General features: G+C 33.4%; 1 protein-coding gene across 2 annotated transcripts; it reads right to left on the bottom strand.

Moving 5' to 3' along the window:
• Window positions 1-801: 801 nt before the first annotated feature.
• hpgd (15-hydroxyprostaglandin dehydrogenase) lies at window positions 802-18,090 on the bottom strand. 2 transcript variants are annotated; one of them, XM_056457526.1, is made up of 7 exons: window positions 17,970-18,086; window positions 17,658-17,781; window positions 16,180-16,286; window positions 15,715-15,811; window positions 5,920-5,996; window positions 5,509-5,672; window positions 802-1,360 (listed from the first exon to the last, which is right to left on the bottom strand). In XM_056457526.1, the coding sequence occupies exons 1-7, from the start codon at window positions 18,060-18,062 to the stop codon at window positions 1,237-1,239; spliced, it is 786 nt and encodes a 261-aa protein (XP_056313501.1). In that variant the 5' UTR covers window positions 18,063-18,086; the 3' UTR covers window positions 802-1,236. The 2 variants fall into 2 exon arrangements, with proteins under 2 accessions (XP_056313501.1, XP_056313510.1); XM_056457535.1 differs by lacking the exon at window positions 802-1,360 and having other exon boundaries at window positions 5,558-5,707; window positions 17,970-18,090.
• Between the last annotated feature and the right edge of the window lie 702 nt (window positions 18,091-18,792).

The following is an 18,792-nucleotide window of genomic DNA, read 5'->3' as shown; positions in this document are numbered from 1 at the left end:
AGCACAATCTAAACACAATAAATTTGACTTAATTGTATATGTAAATAATTGTAGTTACTGCAGACCACTTAATCTAAAGTGGAACCAACGACTCAAGTATTTTTATCTATAGATTTACAAAAATCACTCACTAAAATGCTATTTAGTTTGACCCATTTGTCAGCGAAAAGTGTATTATTTTAATAAATATAATTTCAAATATAATAAAACTTAATAATTGTGATTTTATTATTTTTGTATATATTTTAAATACAGTTCAAAATAAGATGTATGTGTGTATATATATATATATATATATATATATATATATATATATATATATATATATATATATATATATATATATATATATATATAATATTAAAAAAAAAAAAAATATATATATATATATATATATATATATATATATATATATATATATATATATATATATATATATATATATATATATATATATATAATATTAAAAAAAAAAAATTATTTATATATATATATATATATATAAAATATAAATAAATAAATATATATATATATATATATATATATATTTATTTATATTTTATATATATATATATATATATATATATATATATATATATATATATATATATATATTACAGTGGAACATTTTCACCCATGTTTGCCAATTTTACCTTTAAAAATAATAATAATTAGAAACATTTAAAGGAAACTCCTTTAATGTGATCAATGTGATCATTAATGTGAATGTTTATATATGTAAAAAAAAATATTATGTAATATGTGAATGCATTATGATAAACAGGACATGAAAACAGTGACTTAATGATAATAAATATGATTTTATTGTCACAAGCAGTTGCTCACAATTAAGGCAATTATGTACAAAATAAAAGTTAAAGGGCTTTGCAAAGAAGAAACCCAGTTAGAAAGAGGCCTGAATACCATTATGCAATCCTTTTTAGTTCAGTGAAGTCATAATCCGGAAGCTCTTACATTATCTACAGTAGTGAAGGGGATCAAAATTGTCCAAAGATAAGTTCAATAGTTTTAGAACAACTCTGATGAAAGCTTTAAACCACTTCAAATGTAGACCACTGCATACCTTCCCTGTTTGTTTGTTTGTTTTTGTTTTTTGTAACTGGGTGTACAGCAGGGTTTGATTTGATCAACCATTTTTTTGAGGCACTTCAATAAAATATATTAAATGAAGAAAAGAGAATAAAAATGAACAGAGCTCCAGTTTGAAGGCATGAATCAAGCTGACAGAGGCTCATAGGTGTGGAAGTGAATGCCTTTAGAACAGGTGATTTTCATCACTGCTCCATTGAGGCTTTCATCTGTTATGAGTCTCAGCATTCCTTCTGCAATCAGAGATGGCCTGTAGATACACACAGACAAAACAAAAGCAGATGACACTTTCCTGTACAATTAAATCAGTGCCTCCAGTATTATGAGAGTCTAATGGTCAAATAAAGTTAAATTTGACAAGATTTTTGTGTATTTTCACAACAAAACGCAATAATCGATGTATATAATGCCATACGTTATGAGAAAATCCCAAAATAAGTCATTTTAGGCCTCGGATATCAAAACAACGCTCCTGTAAAATCCTGGAGGGACTGATTAAATCATTTGTTTACATTCATTTGTACAATAAACATTCATTTGGGCTCAGGTTGATTCCAAACCTTTCTATTTGCTGTTTTTGTTTACTGATGATACAAAAGAAGATATTTTGAAGTATGTTGGAATGTCGGTAGCCACTGACTTTCATGTTTTTTTTTTTGTTTTTTTTTCATTGTCTAATACTGTGGATGTCAATGGCTACCGATTTCCAATGTTCTTTATAATAGCTTCAATTTTGTTCAAGAGAAAAAGAAACTCCCAAAGGTATGAAATCTGGTGCTTCAAAGGTCAAAGTGCATGATGAACGGGTTTAATTTAGACTTTTATTGATGTGTCAACATTGGAAATTCTTGATGAGCAAGAACAAATCTCATTTGGCTCCTGCAGAAGCTCCAATAAGCCTTGTGGCATGCAAGAATGAAGACATGGTTCCTTCTTGTCAAGCACTGTGTGACCAAATATGAGTGCTGTAAACATTTTAAATAATAAATATAATTTATATATTTTTTTTTATTGAGTGAATAAAAATCTAAATGAAATCACATAAAGCCAAGAATTATATTTTTTTCTGTATTAATACTGCTTTCTGACCTTGGTGGTATGACAAATTATCTATAAAAATCATTATATATGCACATAGAAATTATTGCTGATTTTAATTTGTTTAGATGACTTATATTGGCAAAAATCAATCAAATTAGTAAAACTAAACCCAGTCAGAACTGTGTAGTTTAAATATAATTGTATTTTTGAAATATTTATTTTCACAAAATAGACAGGATACATAAATTTTGATTTATGGCTTATAATGAAATTGTATTATTAACCACAGACCATGTTGCAATAACCGCTGAAAATAATAACATCGGCTCATTTGGCTTCTATGAATCCTCTTTACTGTTTTTGAGCGTATTCATGTATGCATTTGTATGCTTGTTCGTCACGCACTGTTCTTCACGTACATCTGTTTTGGCAGAATAAGGCTTCTGATTTGCATGAGGCTTCTGATAAACCTGTTATGCTTTATTTTGTGAGAACCAGTGTTTTACAAAGTACCAGTAATCACAAATACTCAACTACGGAGTCGTTTTTTTTTCTCAGCAATTGTACTCTAAGTAGTTTTAAAAGTGTACTTTTACTAGTACATTTTAGAATTTTTACTGCGTTCTTTTCCTTCATCCTGCAGTTACTACTCTTTTAGTTTTGTTTAACCTTTTAGAATAATCTGGAACAGGTGTGAAATCTAGTTTCTGGAGAGCCGCAGCTCTGCACAGTTTAGCTTTACCCTAATTAAAAACACACCTGATAAAAGTAAAGTAATGTTGAAGCAGGGCTGGAACTAAACTGTTTAGGGCTGCAGCCCTCTAGGAACTGGATTTGACACCTGCGATCTAGAACAATCATTTCTGTGATTCCCATCCAATCAAATTGTGCATCAAAAAATCCCACAAAATCAAAAAACACTTGCACCAGTTTGCACTATTGCATTAAACACTTTATTACAATCATTACTTATGTCTATAAAAATATTGTGCATTTCTAAGGGCTCATTCACATCGAATGTGTCTTTGCTTCTAAAAGCTCAAGATGCTGCACTCAGGAATGGGTTTAAAAAAAGCTCAGCGTAGCACAAGGTCCTCTTGAAGCGATTTTATGAATGTGATGTAATAATGACAATAATGGACCCATTAGAAATAGGAGAATAATATGCTATAAGCACTTGAACATACATCATATAACTCAGGATATCTGGACACAGCTACAATGAGTGATTCCTCTGCCATGTGTATATAACGGTAAATAAAACTGCCAATTTGCTAGTGTAACGCAACGCTTACCCTACCTCTAAGCTTTTTTGATTGGTCCATTGGTTTTGGAGCTCGCAGTGATGAGCTGCTCTGCAAGTAAAGGTTGAAGATCATGTGCATAACGCTTTAAAAAAATGCAAGACGCAAACATTGCAGTCAAACATGTCCGTTAAATGCATGTTTGCATTGAAAAACAGTAGAAAAGTAGCACATTCTATGGAAAAGGAAAAACACATTCTATGTGAATGGCCATTAAGTGTGCTACACGCAGGTGAGTGGGCTTTACAAACCACCTGTTGAAACATTTCTTCTATGTACACCAGACACTTTACTTAAACTTCATCTTACAAGGACTCAATTGTTTACTAGTGAATGTACCACAAATCATGTTGCATCTCTTGTTTTCTTCAACCTTAAATACCTCTTTTGCATAATATCTTGCACTGAGTTGTTCTGTCAATGTAAAAATGTAAAAGTATTTATTATTTACTTTTACTATGTAATGGTACTTGTATAATCTGTCTTAGGTTGTATGTATAGTTACATATAGTATATGTATAGTTAGTAGTTAGCATATTAGATTACTGTTCTGGTCTATTAGCTATTTATATAAGTTTAAAATCACTCTTAGATCCAGTGTTTATATGTATTATTAGCTATGTTTCCATCCAAAAATGCGAATGAACTTCATGCGCAAAACTGGATTATCGCATTAAAGATGTGCGAATAAAGCAGCCTTTCCATCCAACAAGTCAAACCAAATAAAATAGTCACTTCCTGATTAACTTGCGCCAAATATCAACAGAAAAAAACTACATTTACTGCGGTAGGAGAAGCTGTGTCAACCTTTTCTTCATCTAATAAATGACTTGCACCTCAGAAGGCAATCCTGACACGCGGTGAACGCTCAGTGGTGTTTGAAGGTGTCAGACACAGAGCACAGATGCTCTTGATTCTGGAGGTCATTAATATAATAACACTAATACTTAAACGGTAAGGCATTTTAGAATGACCAAAACAACAGTTCTGATGTTTTACAGTGTGTTCAGCCTGCTGGTTTTTCCCATTTACGCACATTTTCATAATTACATAATCTCTTATAACAAAATCACATGACCTTTTTTAATGCGCATACTGAAATTTGTGCGGTAAAAGTGTTTCCATCGTAGTTTATGTGGATCTTTATCGAATACAAAGTTTATCCTACTCAGTTATGCACATACGTTTTTTTTTATGCGCAATTTCAAATTTATGTGCATCATGGCGTTTCCATCAACCGGTTGTTTATGCACATATACAAAATGCGCATAAAAATAGGTGGATGGAAACATTGTTTAAGCTATTGTTTATTTATGTAGCACCGTGGTCCTGCGAGCACAACATTTCATTCCACTGTATGTTCACTCATGTAGTGACATTACAATACAGCTCAATTTGACTTGACTGGCTTCAAGATACAAACGGTTTATAAATAAAACAAATATGTACAGTACGGAAGCATTAAAAATGTCCAAGAAGATGCAAAATCATTACACGCAACGACGAGCGGTTTAGACTTCATGTCACCAGACTAAACTTGTCAATGTCTTTGTCAACAAACTTCAAATACATCCTCCCTCATGTGTCTAGAGAGACATAAACAAAAAAAATCTAGAAAAAATTGTGAAAAATCCAATACTACAACCTTTATATGCACTGCTATCACTATAACAATAGTATTCCTTATTCAAAGGAATAAAAAAGTGGCATCTATATAAAACTGTGCACTATTTGTTGAGGTGAAGGAGTTTGATTTAAAGCACATGTCAAAAATCCTGAAAACACAACATTCATTTTGCACCACCCACCGTTTAAGGGTGGATTAAAACTTCATGTCTAGATTTTCCAGTAATGGTAGGTTTCAAGGCATTGCTTATGTCTTTTCAGCAGTTGAAAGTCTGGACTAGAAACATATTTGCATTATCTACAGTATCTTTTGCCATCTGCCCAAATAAACAGTTTATTCATTTGACTGAATATAACAAAGCAAAGCCAAACAAAAGGCAATCTCACTCAAAAGAATGAGGTATTTGAGGTAGTGAACTCTGCTTACTTAAGAACGCCATACTTGTCCATCCTTTGCTTGAAATCATCTTTGTACTTGACAAACTTGCCCATTGTTTCCTCATGCTCCACGGTCTGAAGGAGTTGTGTGTCCACGAACGCCGGGCACAGTGCGTTGATCCTCACTCCGTAATTGCCCTGTTCAGATGCGTCCTGCCGACAACAAAACGTGTCCAAACACGGTCAGCCTAAATTACACACACAGCGCAAAGAATGTGTCAACATACAGGGGTAAGAGATCCTATCTGTGAGCACAAACACGACTACTCTCTTTTTTGGGGTGGGAGGGGGGAGCTGGGCTGTGAAATGCACACTGGGTCGGCCGGTTTGCATGTCAGGTGTAGGAATGTGTCATATTTTAGGGAAAGGATTTGCATGTAGACAGGATTGATGTACTCACTGCCATGGCACGTGAAAACCCGATCACTCCATACTTCGTCGCTGTGTACACTGGCTGGTGAGGAGAATGGAGAAAAGCTGGGGAGAAAAATAAAAAATTACTTTATATTTTACTCATTTTATAGTTTTTTTTGTTTGTTTTAATGTAAAAGTAACCTGTATGATTTAAGCAGTTTTATTAACTTTTCTGTAACTGTGCTGTAGCTTGTGTAAAAAGCAGGTACAAATTTAAGTGATTTCAGAAGAAAGCTTCCTCTCTGCACTACCTGACAAAAGTCTTGTCACCTATCCAAGTTTTAGGAACAACAAATTATAACTTGTAGTTGATCATTTGGTATCACAAGTGTCATATGAAAGGCAAAGGCCTCTAGATTATGCTTATTTTACCTAAATAAAATAGATCATGCCTTAATTTTTTTTTTAATTATTTAATTAGGACAGTAAGACTTTTCTAAAACAAAGGTCTTGTCACTTAACAGAAATAATGTCCAGTATAGAATATAAAGTCATGGTGCAGTGGAAAAATAATTAATATTGTTTATGTCTCCCATGAGCTTGGAAGACTGCATCCATACATCTCTACAATGACTCAAATAACTTATTAATGAAGTCATCTAGAATGGCAGAAAAAAGTGTTCTTGCAGGACTCCCAGAGTTCATTAAGATTCTTTGGATTCATCTTCAATGCCTCCTCCATCTTACCCCAAACATGCTCAATAATGTTCATGTCTGGTGACTGGGCTGGCCAATCCTGGAGCACCTTGATCTTTGCTTTCTTGAACTTTGATTTGGTGGCTAAAGTATGAGAAGGAGCCCTATCCTGCCAAAGAATTTGCCCTCTCCTGTGGTTTGTAACGTAATGGGCATCACAAATGTCTTAATACCTCAGGCTGTTGATGTTGACATCTACTCTGCAGATCTCTCATACGCCCCCACACTGAATGTAACCCCAAATTTCTAAGAGAATCTTGGGTCCATGAAGGTTTCAATAGGTCTTCTGCAGTTCGACAGATGATTCATCAAAATATTTACCTTCTGCCACTTTTACAAATGATCAATGAGAAGTCAAGTTATTATTTGTTGCTCTTACATCTGGGATCAATGACAAGGCTTTTGTCAAGTAGTGTAGTGAATATTTGACTGCAGTCTAATCATACAGTGAATTGAACTTTTAGACAAAAGAAGACAACTAATTTAATTCGATACAATTGGAAGTAATGCCATGTGTAGTTTACTGAATAAAACAAAATCCAACCAATAGCCTTTTTCCCCCCACAAAATAACATTTTTGACCACACAGTACCATTTTTTTAACTTCAGAAGCTATAAGAATTCAATATTTGGTAGAATATCTATGATTTTTTTTTTCCAATCACAACAAATGGGAAAATTTGATATCCTGACTAATTGTAATTTAAAAAATGTAAATAAATTATGTTTTTTTTTATTATTATTTGACTTTTATTATTTGACTGTGAGCCTTAAACTATGAGATTTTTTATTTATTTATTTTTAACGTGCATTATTTTGTACTTTTTGGAACAGCTCATTAACTATAACCCTTTTTTCTTTTTCTTTCTCTTTCGTTTGTTTTCCCACAGATGAAAGAAAATGTTTTGAACATGAAGGGGAGTAAACAATGTAAACATAAGTTATTTCTATTTACTTAAAGTTCATGCACTGTAAAAATCGATTAGCTATTGTCTTATTTTTAATAATTATGCACATAATCATTTACCTACTGACTTTTTATGTAAAGTCAACTAATTGCTTTAAAAGCAGCAGGTTTACCCTCTTTGAAGTAAATATTAGTTAAGCAATTACTTTTTAAGGTGTGAAAACATTATCATTCCAGCTTGTCTGAATGAGACGTTTTGTAACTGGGCTGTGATATTACAGTCTGTTATTTGTACAAGTGCAAGGTTTTCATCTCATTGAGACTTCAACAAAACATAGCCTGTGAATGATTTCCAATACCTTCGTCATGGAAAATCCTTGGATCTTTCAAGGCTGAAGGCTTCTCCTTCAATTCAAGCATGAAAATCTAGTGGCTTTTCACTCTGTTTAAACCAATGGATCAAATAGACTGAAAGCACAGTGCGTCTTTAGAAAAAGAACAATTACCTCAGTTTATATTTGAAACTTTATAGGGCAGTTTGATGCTTTACAGAACTTAAACATCCACCTTTCTGTAGCAAAATCACCTGTTTTTTTTTTCTTTCTTTCTCTATTATCTTGTTGAATTACTTGTTATGAATAAATGCAGTGGATGAGTATAAAAAGTTACTGGAGAATTCCAATAGATTTTCAGACTCTGTTTGAGCAAATGGCGCATTCAGACGCTGTTATAATAAACAACATTTACAAGCCGCATTAAACCAAGGCAGCCAAAGACGCCGGGGGCAAATAGCTGAGACAGTATTTAAATTAAACAGTCCTTGTGTGTTCTGGATGAACACATCTAAACACAACATTAATGTATATCCAGTCATTAACCCACTTTTACACAAAGAGAACCTCTGTTTCCCATTTTGACTACATTAACATCTTGAAGACGGTCGTCAAGCTTGCTTGTCTGTAAACATGCTAATTAAGGGGTAAGATCATCATAAAGTAACCCAAACAATGAGATCATCTTACCAAGACATGTTTCCATTCAGCATAGCTGCAGAAATCCATCATATACTTATTTCAGTTCTATCCTTAAACTCTCTAAAGGTTTGAAGGACGAAAAAAGTATTTCTCTGTATGGAGTGAATTGCCTATTGTTAAACGGTTGTGTGCTTTTAGGCCCAATCCCAATTCTCCCCTTTATTCCTTCCCCTTTTCACGTGAAGGGGTAGAGTTATCCCAATTCTCTTTAGTTTGAAGGCATAGGGCTAAGGAGTTGGGCTAGATAGCCCTCGAAACAAAGATTTTTCAGGACCACACTCGAAACCATGGGGTTAGAAAATTTCCCAGAATACAACAGCCACAACGGCAAAATGGCTGCACACGGAAGTCAGAAGATGCACAAATTAGTATATGTATATATATTTTTTTTGTTATTATTACAATTTTTACAATAGACGAGCATATGTTTTATTACATTCATAATGGCATTTGTTTAAAAAAAAAAACACTGAACTTCGCCATCTATAATCCATAATAACTCTTGTATTTTCCCACAACATACATTTACATCTGTCACTCAATGATATTGGAATACTCTGTAAAAAGGTAATTCCCAGCCACTAGACTTTTCTGACAGTGTCTGGTATAATGTTAATGTTGTTTTCGTGTGTTTACACAGATTAATATAGTCAAGGTGTAAATCCACAGTACAGTTACGAGCCTATTGCCACATTATATCATTATGATGACATGATATCCCTGCCTTTGGTGATTTCCTGATGATAAATACCAAAAAATAATGCAACTGGATTAACTGCAGCAGTCGCTGTCCTCAATCTCATATAAAGTAAGAGACTGCGATGACATATGATGATGTGTGCAGGTTTTGTAGTGCTGTCCCATTTCTTAGGGGTAAAATTTGAAGGGGAAGGGGTAAAAAATACAATTGGGATTGGGTCTTAGTCTTACAATTAAAATGAGCTGGGTTGTTTCAACCCAAATTAGGAAAACTATTGACAAACCCAACCATTTGGTTATAATTAATTCAAAAACCCAATGGTTGGGTTTATCCAATTGGGTTTTAACAATCCAGCTTTTTTATAGTGTACCTACAGTAGGAGAAAACTAGGAAAACTGCTTCTTTTTTTTAGTTTAGCAAATGTTGAAAAAAAAAAAAAAAAAAAAAAAAAAAAAATATATATATATATATATATATATATATATATATATATATATATATATATATATATATATATATATATATATATATATATATATATATATATATATTTTGTGGGTTTTTTTTTCCTTGTATCAATTCTGTTTTGAAAACCAAAATAATATAAGTATATAATTTGAATTATAATCTACATGTTTAATGATTTAGATATGATTAATTTTGGTTCAGTTGTAATGGCAAATATGAAACAATATCAGACACAACTCTGGGTCTCTGAGTAATTCATTTTCATAAATGTGATGTATGTCAGGGTTGCCAGGATTTTTGAAACAAAACTAGCCCAATGGCTAGTCAAAAACAGGCGAAAAGTACAGCCCAATAATATTAAAACTCAAAATATGTTATTCCCCATTCATACTTTTTTTTGTTTTTGTTTCATCACAGCATGGATTATAAACATTTTTGTTTTTGAAAAGATCACAATCTTCATAATTACTATATTCTGTTATAAAAAAAAAAACATTACTTATTTAATTATCATTAATTAAACTTAATCGACAGACTTTCTTTTTAAGATTACATAAATATGTTTTAGTTATTATTTAGCAAAAATTCTGTGGAGTCCTGTCAATCTGTTACCATATAAACGAAAACAGCTGCACGCAGTCTCTCCTCAAGTGCCCCATGCACATCTCAAAATTGCACTTTTTATCAAGCGTGAATAAAAAGTGAAGCTTTTATAATTGGTAGAAATATTTCAATGCAATCATATAAACAAAATTGATATGTACAAAAGGGAGTAGCGGGAATCAACAGACTTGGCAACCCTGCAGCAGGTAGAAGCAAGTTGATTTTTACAGTATAAACAATTCACTGAATTGTTCATTAAAGGATTCAGTCAAAATGTCTGATTAAATTAAAAGCTAAGCAAGTGACTTATTCTTTTTCTTATTATTATTATTAGTGGAGCTTTAAATAGTTAACTTTACCACTGTGTTGGTGTGAAACAAGGTAAAAGCAGACACCATTATGTCTGAAATGTTCTAAGACAAATATTAACTTTTGTTGTTGTGATTGAACTGTTGTAAGTCAATTAATTTTCAATCAAGCTGAAAAGATGAGAGAAACTACACTACTGTGATATTTAACTAATCCACAAGATATGAATGTACAGGCAACAAATATGATGGGGCATTTTTGCCGCCTCATCTCAAATCGTTTCAATCACGTGGTTTTGGTGATGCGCGAAATTCAGATGGAGGGCAGGAAGTAAAAAAAAACTGAATGGGAAACGTAGGCAAAAGTCTGTATTTTTGCAATTTATACCACGGGAGAAAATAGCCACAAATGTTGGGCATGATTCTTATATTATGAAGAGGACTGAGTTTTATTCTGAACTAAAATATATTTGTCTGCCATCGAGGCAGTAGATAGCTACTGTAAAGTATGTTTCAAAACACTATAGTACTATAATATTTTTTTTCATGTAATAACTTAATCAAAGTAGTAATTATATGTTTACGGTACAACACAAGTGTAGTATTAAATAAATGCTCAAATAGGCTACATCTTTATAATTATACCATTACAATGCACCAAAGTTTACACAACGTTACAGTATTTATTACAGTTTATCAGTTTACTATGCTACAGTATTCTGTAGCATTCATTAACAAAGAGCTGTACTATACATTATACACTTTACTATAGTGTGGTTTAAAAACACATTATAAATTACTGTACTTTTTCCATGCGGATATCTTCCAGACATATACATGAAAAAACAGATTTAAGCACATAAAAGTGTAAATGCATAGTCTACATTATTACAATTATCATCATTATTATATATTTATATATATTTTTAGTGGATGGTAAAAAGTGCTCCACAATAATAACAGTCTAGTTTTGCTCGCAAGGGCTGCATTTCTTTTTTTGTTTGGTCATTGAACTTCCCATCAAACATTCAATGCACATCTCGATTTTCACGTTACACTTCTTTATTCCGCCAAAACGCCAGTAAAAACTATTGAATTATTGCAAAACAACACTGAGATTTCATTGCAGCAATTGCATGTTCTTCTGAATTTTGTATAAGCGTGGGGTATTTGTATCTGATTTTTATATAACACGTTAACATATAATACACATAGGCCTGTATATATTAATTATTAGTGCTGTCAAAAATGTTTTTACACATGAATATATTGAATGAATGTTTATTACATGCCGCATTTTTCTTGGTTTGGTTTTTTAAAACCAATTTCTTGAACTTTTTCCCCTTTACCTAAAAAAACTTTTGAAAACCTATAAAAGCTGTTTGGCATTTCTTATTTTGGCCGATTTAAATAATTATAAACAACACAAAACAAACATTTTTATCTGCTGATAGCGATTCCTATGTAGAAGAATCACTTCCTGCCCTCCATCTGAGTCTCGCTTGTCATCAATGATGTCATGTGAAAACAACCTATGTTTACTGGGTCTAAAAATAACTGCACACCTGAGAATAGTCATCAGCCAATCAGAATCAAGCATCAACAGCCCTGTAAAATTAATATAAACTAATAATTGAAACTACATGTGATTTTAAGTTCTTGCATTGGTACTGGTAAATTTGAAATATAGGATCATTTTAGGACTCACAAATAGGACACAGGTTCGTTTTACGACAGTTTGCAATAGTTGCCCAGACATGAGAACATGTGGCTACAAGTGCAAGATGAAATATTTATCAAAGAGGTCATTTGATGAGATTATGATGAGAGTGTTACAAGTTTGTTTGTGCATAGATAAGATCCAATCTGTCCCCGCCATGTCATGGAGACACCGTGTTTTTATTGTGAAAGCAAAACAACTTTGTTTTTAAATATAATCTGTTACCGTTATGTTATGTGCTTCGTCATCTGCATTTTCTGGAACAGATTCAGCCTCAAATTGATAAGAGGAGGCCATAATATTTGTGTCCAATCAGTGCAAATAGCACTTTTCAGAATGGTTTCTAAAAATCAGCATGTTTGCAGAGCGTGTGTAGGAGAGCAAAAATTATGGATAATTTGTGGAAAATGAGATGTCTTAAATCAGTACACAAAATAAGTTATATGTTATATGAACCCTAACTCATTCACTATCCTTCAGTCTAGTCTCTGATTTATTAGGGGTCAGCACAGTGGAATGAACCGCCAGTTACTTTGGCTTATGTTTTAAACAGTGTATGCCCTTCCAGCCACTAGCCAGCATTTGGAAACACCCATATACTCTCTCATTCACACAAACACACATACACACACTCATATATTACAGCCAATTTTGTTTTCATATGAACCCTTTAACGATGATTTGCAAAGTTCCTGGTGAATAGTTTTCGATGTAACCTTTCGGACAACATTAACTTCAGTGTTGTCAGCATTAAAGAACAGTCAAGCATTTGTATTTTAACTTGGTCCAAATATCTCTCTAATGCAAAAACAAGTCCCAAAATGACAAATGCTTATTCACATTACATTAGTTAAAGAAACTTGAGAGGCACTGAGGGAATACCTCTCTGAAAACCTGAGGGTTATGAAGTTCACTGTCAGGCATCATTCATCATTCACCGCACACACACACGCGCACACACACACATACTCTACAAGTTCATATTGCACGGAAATATCTGTATACAAAACAGTACACACAGAATCAGTAAATCTATCTCAGCACAATGGTGCCAAAACACAGTTATCTGATGGCAGATAGATTCCCTTTCTTGCGGTCACAGTTATGCTGGTGATGTACGAGTTATTTTTTGAGCGCTTCAGTTAAAAGGATGTTAAAAGATAAAAGTCTGTGGTATGAAACATCACTAAGGCAAAGCACAGGGTTAAAGATTTTGAAAACAAAGCAGCGCATCCCAATTATACCATATTCTGTTTAGTGTATAAAGCATAAGTAGACTGTAAAAAATCCGTAAACTAGCAGATTTTTCATATTTTTGTGATTCGTTTTTTTTTTTTTTATGCTTTTGAATTGAATTATGGGACCTTGATCTTTCTTTCAACAATTTTTAACCTTGAAATTTTTGAAAATGTGACTTTTATTAACATTTTTGATAGTTTAAAGTGATATATTGTCTGGGTTGGTGTTTTGCCCTGGTACAATGTTTACTGTCCCAATATGTGACTTATTTCTCAACATAATATTTCTTATACATTATATAAACTACTAATAAGCCAATAAAAGTCACTTTGTTAAACTGTAGAGTTGAATTTTCACCATCAAAAGTAGATAAAGCAGAGATCAAAGTCCCATAATGCAATTCACAACTGTAAATAAACGAAAAACACAAAATATGGAACTGTTGATTAACAAAAACTGATTTTTTTTTACAGTGTACTGTCTTGAAGTATTTTAAATACCTGGATAATACACTTTTCAACAAAAAAAAAAGTGTGGTATGTTAGTCATACATACCCTTACAACTTTTTCCTGTAACAGCATTCATTTACTATGGAGGTAAATTGGACGTTGAATGATGAAATAACCTTAATAAATAACCTTAACATGTTCATGCACTTATTGGTTGAATACTTTGAGGTTCATAAATGCATTAATGATAATGCATAAATGTGTCATTTGAGGCACAACTAAGAAGATTTTTAGTAATATTAAATTTGTGTGACAAATCTTTTTGAGGTTTGTTTTTAATATGGCAGGAAAAGCTGTTCCTTTATAAGCTATGAATTACTTTAAACTGGGTTTTTTTATCTGATGCGGTCTTCAATTTGACATCATCTGGTTCACTCATGAAGGCACAACCAGCACATTCACTACATGACTATAATATTTTAGCGGCCTAAAAAGACAAACATTTCTTTCTCTCTCTCTGTGCAAACTACAAAATGCCAATTTTGTGCAAACTGTGGCAACATGCTTATGACACTTTTGTGGACTACAGGACCATATGTGTGCAGGCACATAATGTTCTTATTACTCAGCATTGCCAACTATTGGCCTGGCATGAATATCACGGTCATTTTACTGTCATTCTCAGTGATCCGAGTGAACAGGATCATTTTAATAATTTTGTCATCTGTGGAACATTTTTAAATTGCAAAGGGGAAAAAAGGAAAATTAAATCAAACACAAATACTAATAAGTAATGGCTTTGCATTTGCAAAAAAATAAATAAAATAAAATAAAAAAATATGGAGCTTGCAGCAAAAGTCACACAGAGCAGAATACATTTATTGTATTACTATTTTATGACTAAACTTTTATTTTAACTTAACTTTTTAATACATTTTTATTAACCTAATTAACTTTTTAAACATTTAGACATTTTAAACATTTATTTTTAAACCTCGAAAAATCAATTCCATAGTTCCAGTTTTCAAAAATAAGGGTTGTACATCTGTAATATGTAAATAACTCTGATGTTATAAGTGTTGAATGTTTCAGAGCCTGTATAAAACAATGTATGAGTCTAACCACATTTTTAGATAAAAATACATACAAATACTCACATGATCATGTGGTCCAAAGGCGTAAATGTTTTAAAGTTGTAGTTTTTTCTTTAAAACTGTGCTTTTGCAGGTTAAAGTGTCTATATTGCAACATACTGTGACTATCTTAACGCTCTCCTGGTATTTTATACTCATATTAAATGTTGAAAACTACATTCTTGGAAATAAAGGTGTGCCTGAATGACCTTTAATGATGATCACTCTAACTCTATAGCATCTTAATCATCAACCATTTGACCTATAAATGCACTATATTTATTACATTGAGATGTAATTGCAGGTGTCATTTTACAAAAGCAAGCACAAATCCTTGGCAACACACAAAACAGCAGCTATTTAACTGGGTTAAATATATTTGCTTTAGTGTGAGCAAACATTTGACTCATTCTATAGTCGCTAATGACCACTGTTACGTAACCATTTAAAGCACAAGACTATGCACAACCTGCTTTTTTCTAAACAATATATAAAATGCATGGTAAAGTTTTCAGCAGCTCACCTGCCATAGACGAGACGTTGATGATTGCCCCTCCTTGCTTTCCATACTCTTTACTCATGTGTTCTAGTGCTAAATATGTCCCCTTTATAACAGATGTCTGAAAGAAAACAATTGTAGAAACTTGCACAGATGTTGACTTGAACTTTAACACACATTATTGTACTGTAAATCACTCTGCGGAGCATGAATAATTTTAAGATCCATATGTTCACTTAGAAGTTCTTTAATCCCTTCCACTTCATGCGCTATTGCGAAATCTTTTGGACTAGAAGTAGGAGGTGGAGTATTTTTGGTGTGTGTGTGTGAATGTTGTGCCCAAAGGTACAGAGTGTGATCCTTGCACTGTGTGAATCATGAGATGTGCTGAATGAAAATGAGATTAAGTTTTGCATTATCTATCAAAGTTATTTTTCATATTATTTATGTTACTGCAATTAAAGCATCTCGTTTTTTTTTTGGACTCACCAAATTGACTTCAATGGTCTTTTCCCAATTCTTCTCATTGTTGATTCCAGCATTATTGATGACGATATCCAATCGACCAAACCTGTCTACTGTGTTTTGGAAGGCATCTAAAACAAAAACAGAAGAGCGTTTTAAATAAAAGTGCCGAGAAGACCAAAGAAAATTAGATTTCTTTTATTCCCCATACACTTTTTAGTAAAAAAAACCTCTTTGAATAATAATTTTTAGCAAACATTTAAATCTAAAACTTTTTTTTCCACAATGTAGTACTTTTTGGGGAATAAAAAGGTTCTTTATGGAATCACTGATGCCCGTAAGGAACTTTTTATTTCACAATAGTTCCACTTTAGTTTGACAGTGGTATATCAATACTACTTGGGAAGTCCAGATAGATAGCTTCCTAGTATTTGAAGCCCAGCCAGCTTGTGCCCTCACCTGACCTGCAGCTGCAGCATTCCACAAAGAAACTTTTAATTAAACTCTATAGGAAGTGACTTTAGAAACAAGTTTAGCAGGAATGCGAAATCTCCACACCACCAACCCATATGCTCGTGTCTTGGAGAAATAATGAAGCTGCTTGCTGACTAAAAGCAAAACAATTGATTGTGTTTAAACGTCAAAATCTCAGTAGCATTCCTCAGTGGTGGCCCGAGGGCCCGTGAAAGTAAAACCTAATTAACTTCCCAAACAATGACACTCTGTTCAGGAATCAGACGTGCTGCGTGTGCAGGTGCGCAAAAGTAGATAATTTTTCAGTTTTGAGGAAGCGATACTGTATCAACCTATGCCAAATCAATTATAAATACTACTTTTAATATTTTGTGGCGGTTAATACATTTTATTAATGCTATAACTGTTCAATTTGATGTTACACGTGTAACACTGACACAGTAAAGTTTGCTCATATGCTTACAACTACAAATAAAATCCCCCAAAAATCACGGTTATTGTAATTTAGGGGATAATTCACAAACATGAATATTCTGTCATTTCCTCACCCTTTACTTGTTCCAAACCTTATTTGACTTATTTGTTGAACACATCGGATGATATTTTGAAGGAATATGGAAACCGGTAATCATTCACTTAGTAGCCCATTTGTTTTTTTTGTTTTTTCATACTGTAGAAGTTAGCTTACAGGTTCTCTGCTTTCTTTAAAGTATCTTCTTCCAGAATAAAGAAATTCATGAATGAACCACAATGGACCTTTTAGTTAAAACTTAATTTATGGAATAAAGGTTCAATAGATGTTGGATTTTCATCATGGAACCATGCTAATAAATAACCTTTATTTTTCAACGCTTTTATGAGAAAACAGTGTGTATTAAGTGTGTGTGTGTGTGAGAGTGGTTTACAGACGAACACGTGTAGCCTACCTGCAGCTTCTCTTTTAAAAGCAGCGAGAAATTTGACTGAAAGGTCGAATTCAAATCGAAAACGAAGCACAACAAAGTATAATAGTAAAAGTATGATTTTACCTCCAAGTTTCCCTCCGTCCGTCACGTCACACTGGATGAAAATACAGTTATCCTCTCCAAACTGGTCATCTAGATCATTTTTACATTCCTCTCCCACAGATTGGTTCAGATCAACCAGTGCAACCTGAGTTATCAAACAGTAAGAGGATTAGGCTAATAAACTCACGCTAAAGCAAATATTGAACCAAAATAAGATGGAAATAAGACCCCAAATAAAAAGAATAGTGAACTTAAAAGAGTCATAAAAAGTTTTGTAAAGGTTAAAACTTGAATTAAATACGTAAAAAAGAAAGGAATCTGACAAAGCGCCACCTTCGCTCCATTCTGAAGCAGTTCTTCCACCACGGCTCTCCCGATGCCTTGTGCGCCGCCGGTGACCAGAGCCGTTTTCCCGTGGAGACTCATGCTGCTCCCCGCCGAGAGCACCGCGCACCGCTTTATGTATACAGTCAGAAGGGGGCGTGTAAATGAGCGCTACTACAGTAAACACAGGCGGCCAAGTGTCGTTTTACAAACTATGATTTACACTCGAGAGATGATAGGTAGGCTAACTAACAATTTAGCGAGCGCTTTCGTTCTCAATGCCCTCGGCAGGCTCCGAGTACAGTACAAGTATAAACACGCGAGTTGAGTAACTTCATGTGAATGAAGAAGAGACAGACCTTTATTTTATAAACTTGATATGTAAATTATATAACTACCTATATAGCTCAGTGGTTGGCACTGTCACCTCACAGCAAAAAGGTCGCTGGTTCGAGTCCCGGCTGGGTCAGTTGGCATTTCTGTCCGGGTGCTCCGGTTTCCCCCACAGTCCAAAGACATAGCTGAATTGGATGAGCTAAATTGGCCGTAGTGTATGTGTGAATATCTGTCTATGGCTTTTCCAGTGGGTTGCTGCTGGAAGGGCCACTGCTGTGTAAAACATTTTCTGGATACAGCAAGTTGGCGGTTCATTCTGCTGTGGTGACCTGATGAATAAAGAGACTAAGCCAAAGAAAAACTAATGAACTTTCTGTGATATAAAAGTGAAAGTGAGGAAAAACAAAACAGATGTTTGTATTGTTGCATACAGTAAATAAATTATTGGTTTTAATGTGGGGCTTTTACTGGTAAATGTTTGCCTTTACCTTCTAAA

The sequence above is a fragment of the Danio aesculapii genome, chromosome 1, assembly GCF_903798145.1.
Source record: "Danio aesculapii chromosome 1, fDanAes4.1, whole genome shotgun sequence".
NCBI lineage: Eukaryota > Metazoa > Chordata > Actinopteri > Cypriniformes > Danionidae > Danio > Danio aesculapii.
Note: the sequence above shows the minus strand (reverse complement) of the source record. Positions and strands in the feature narration are given on the sequence as shown.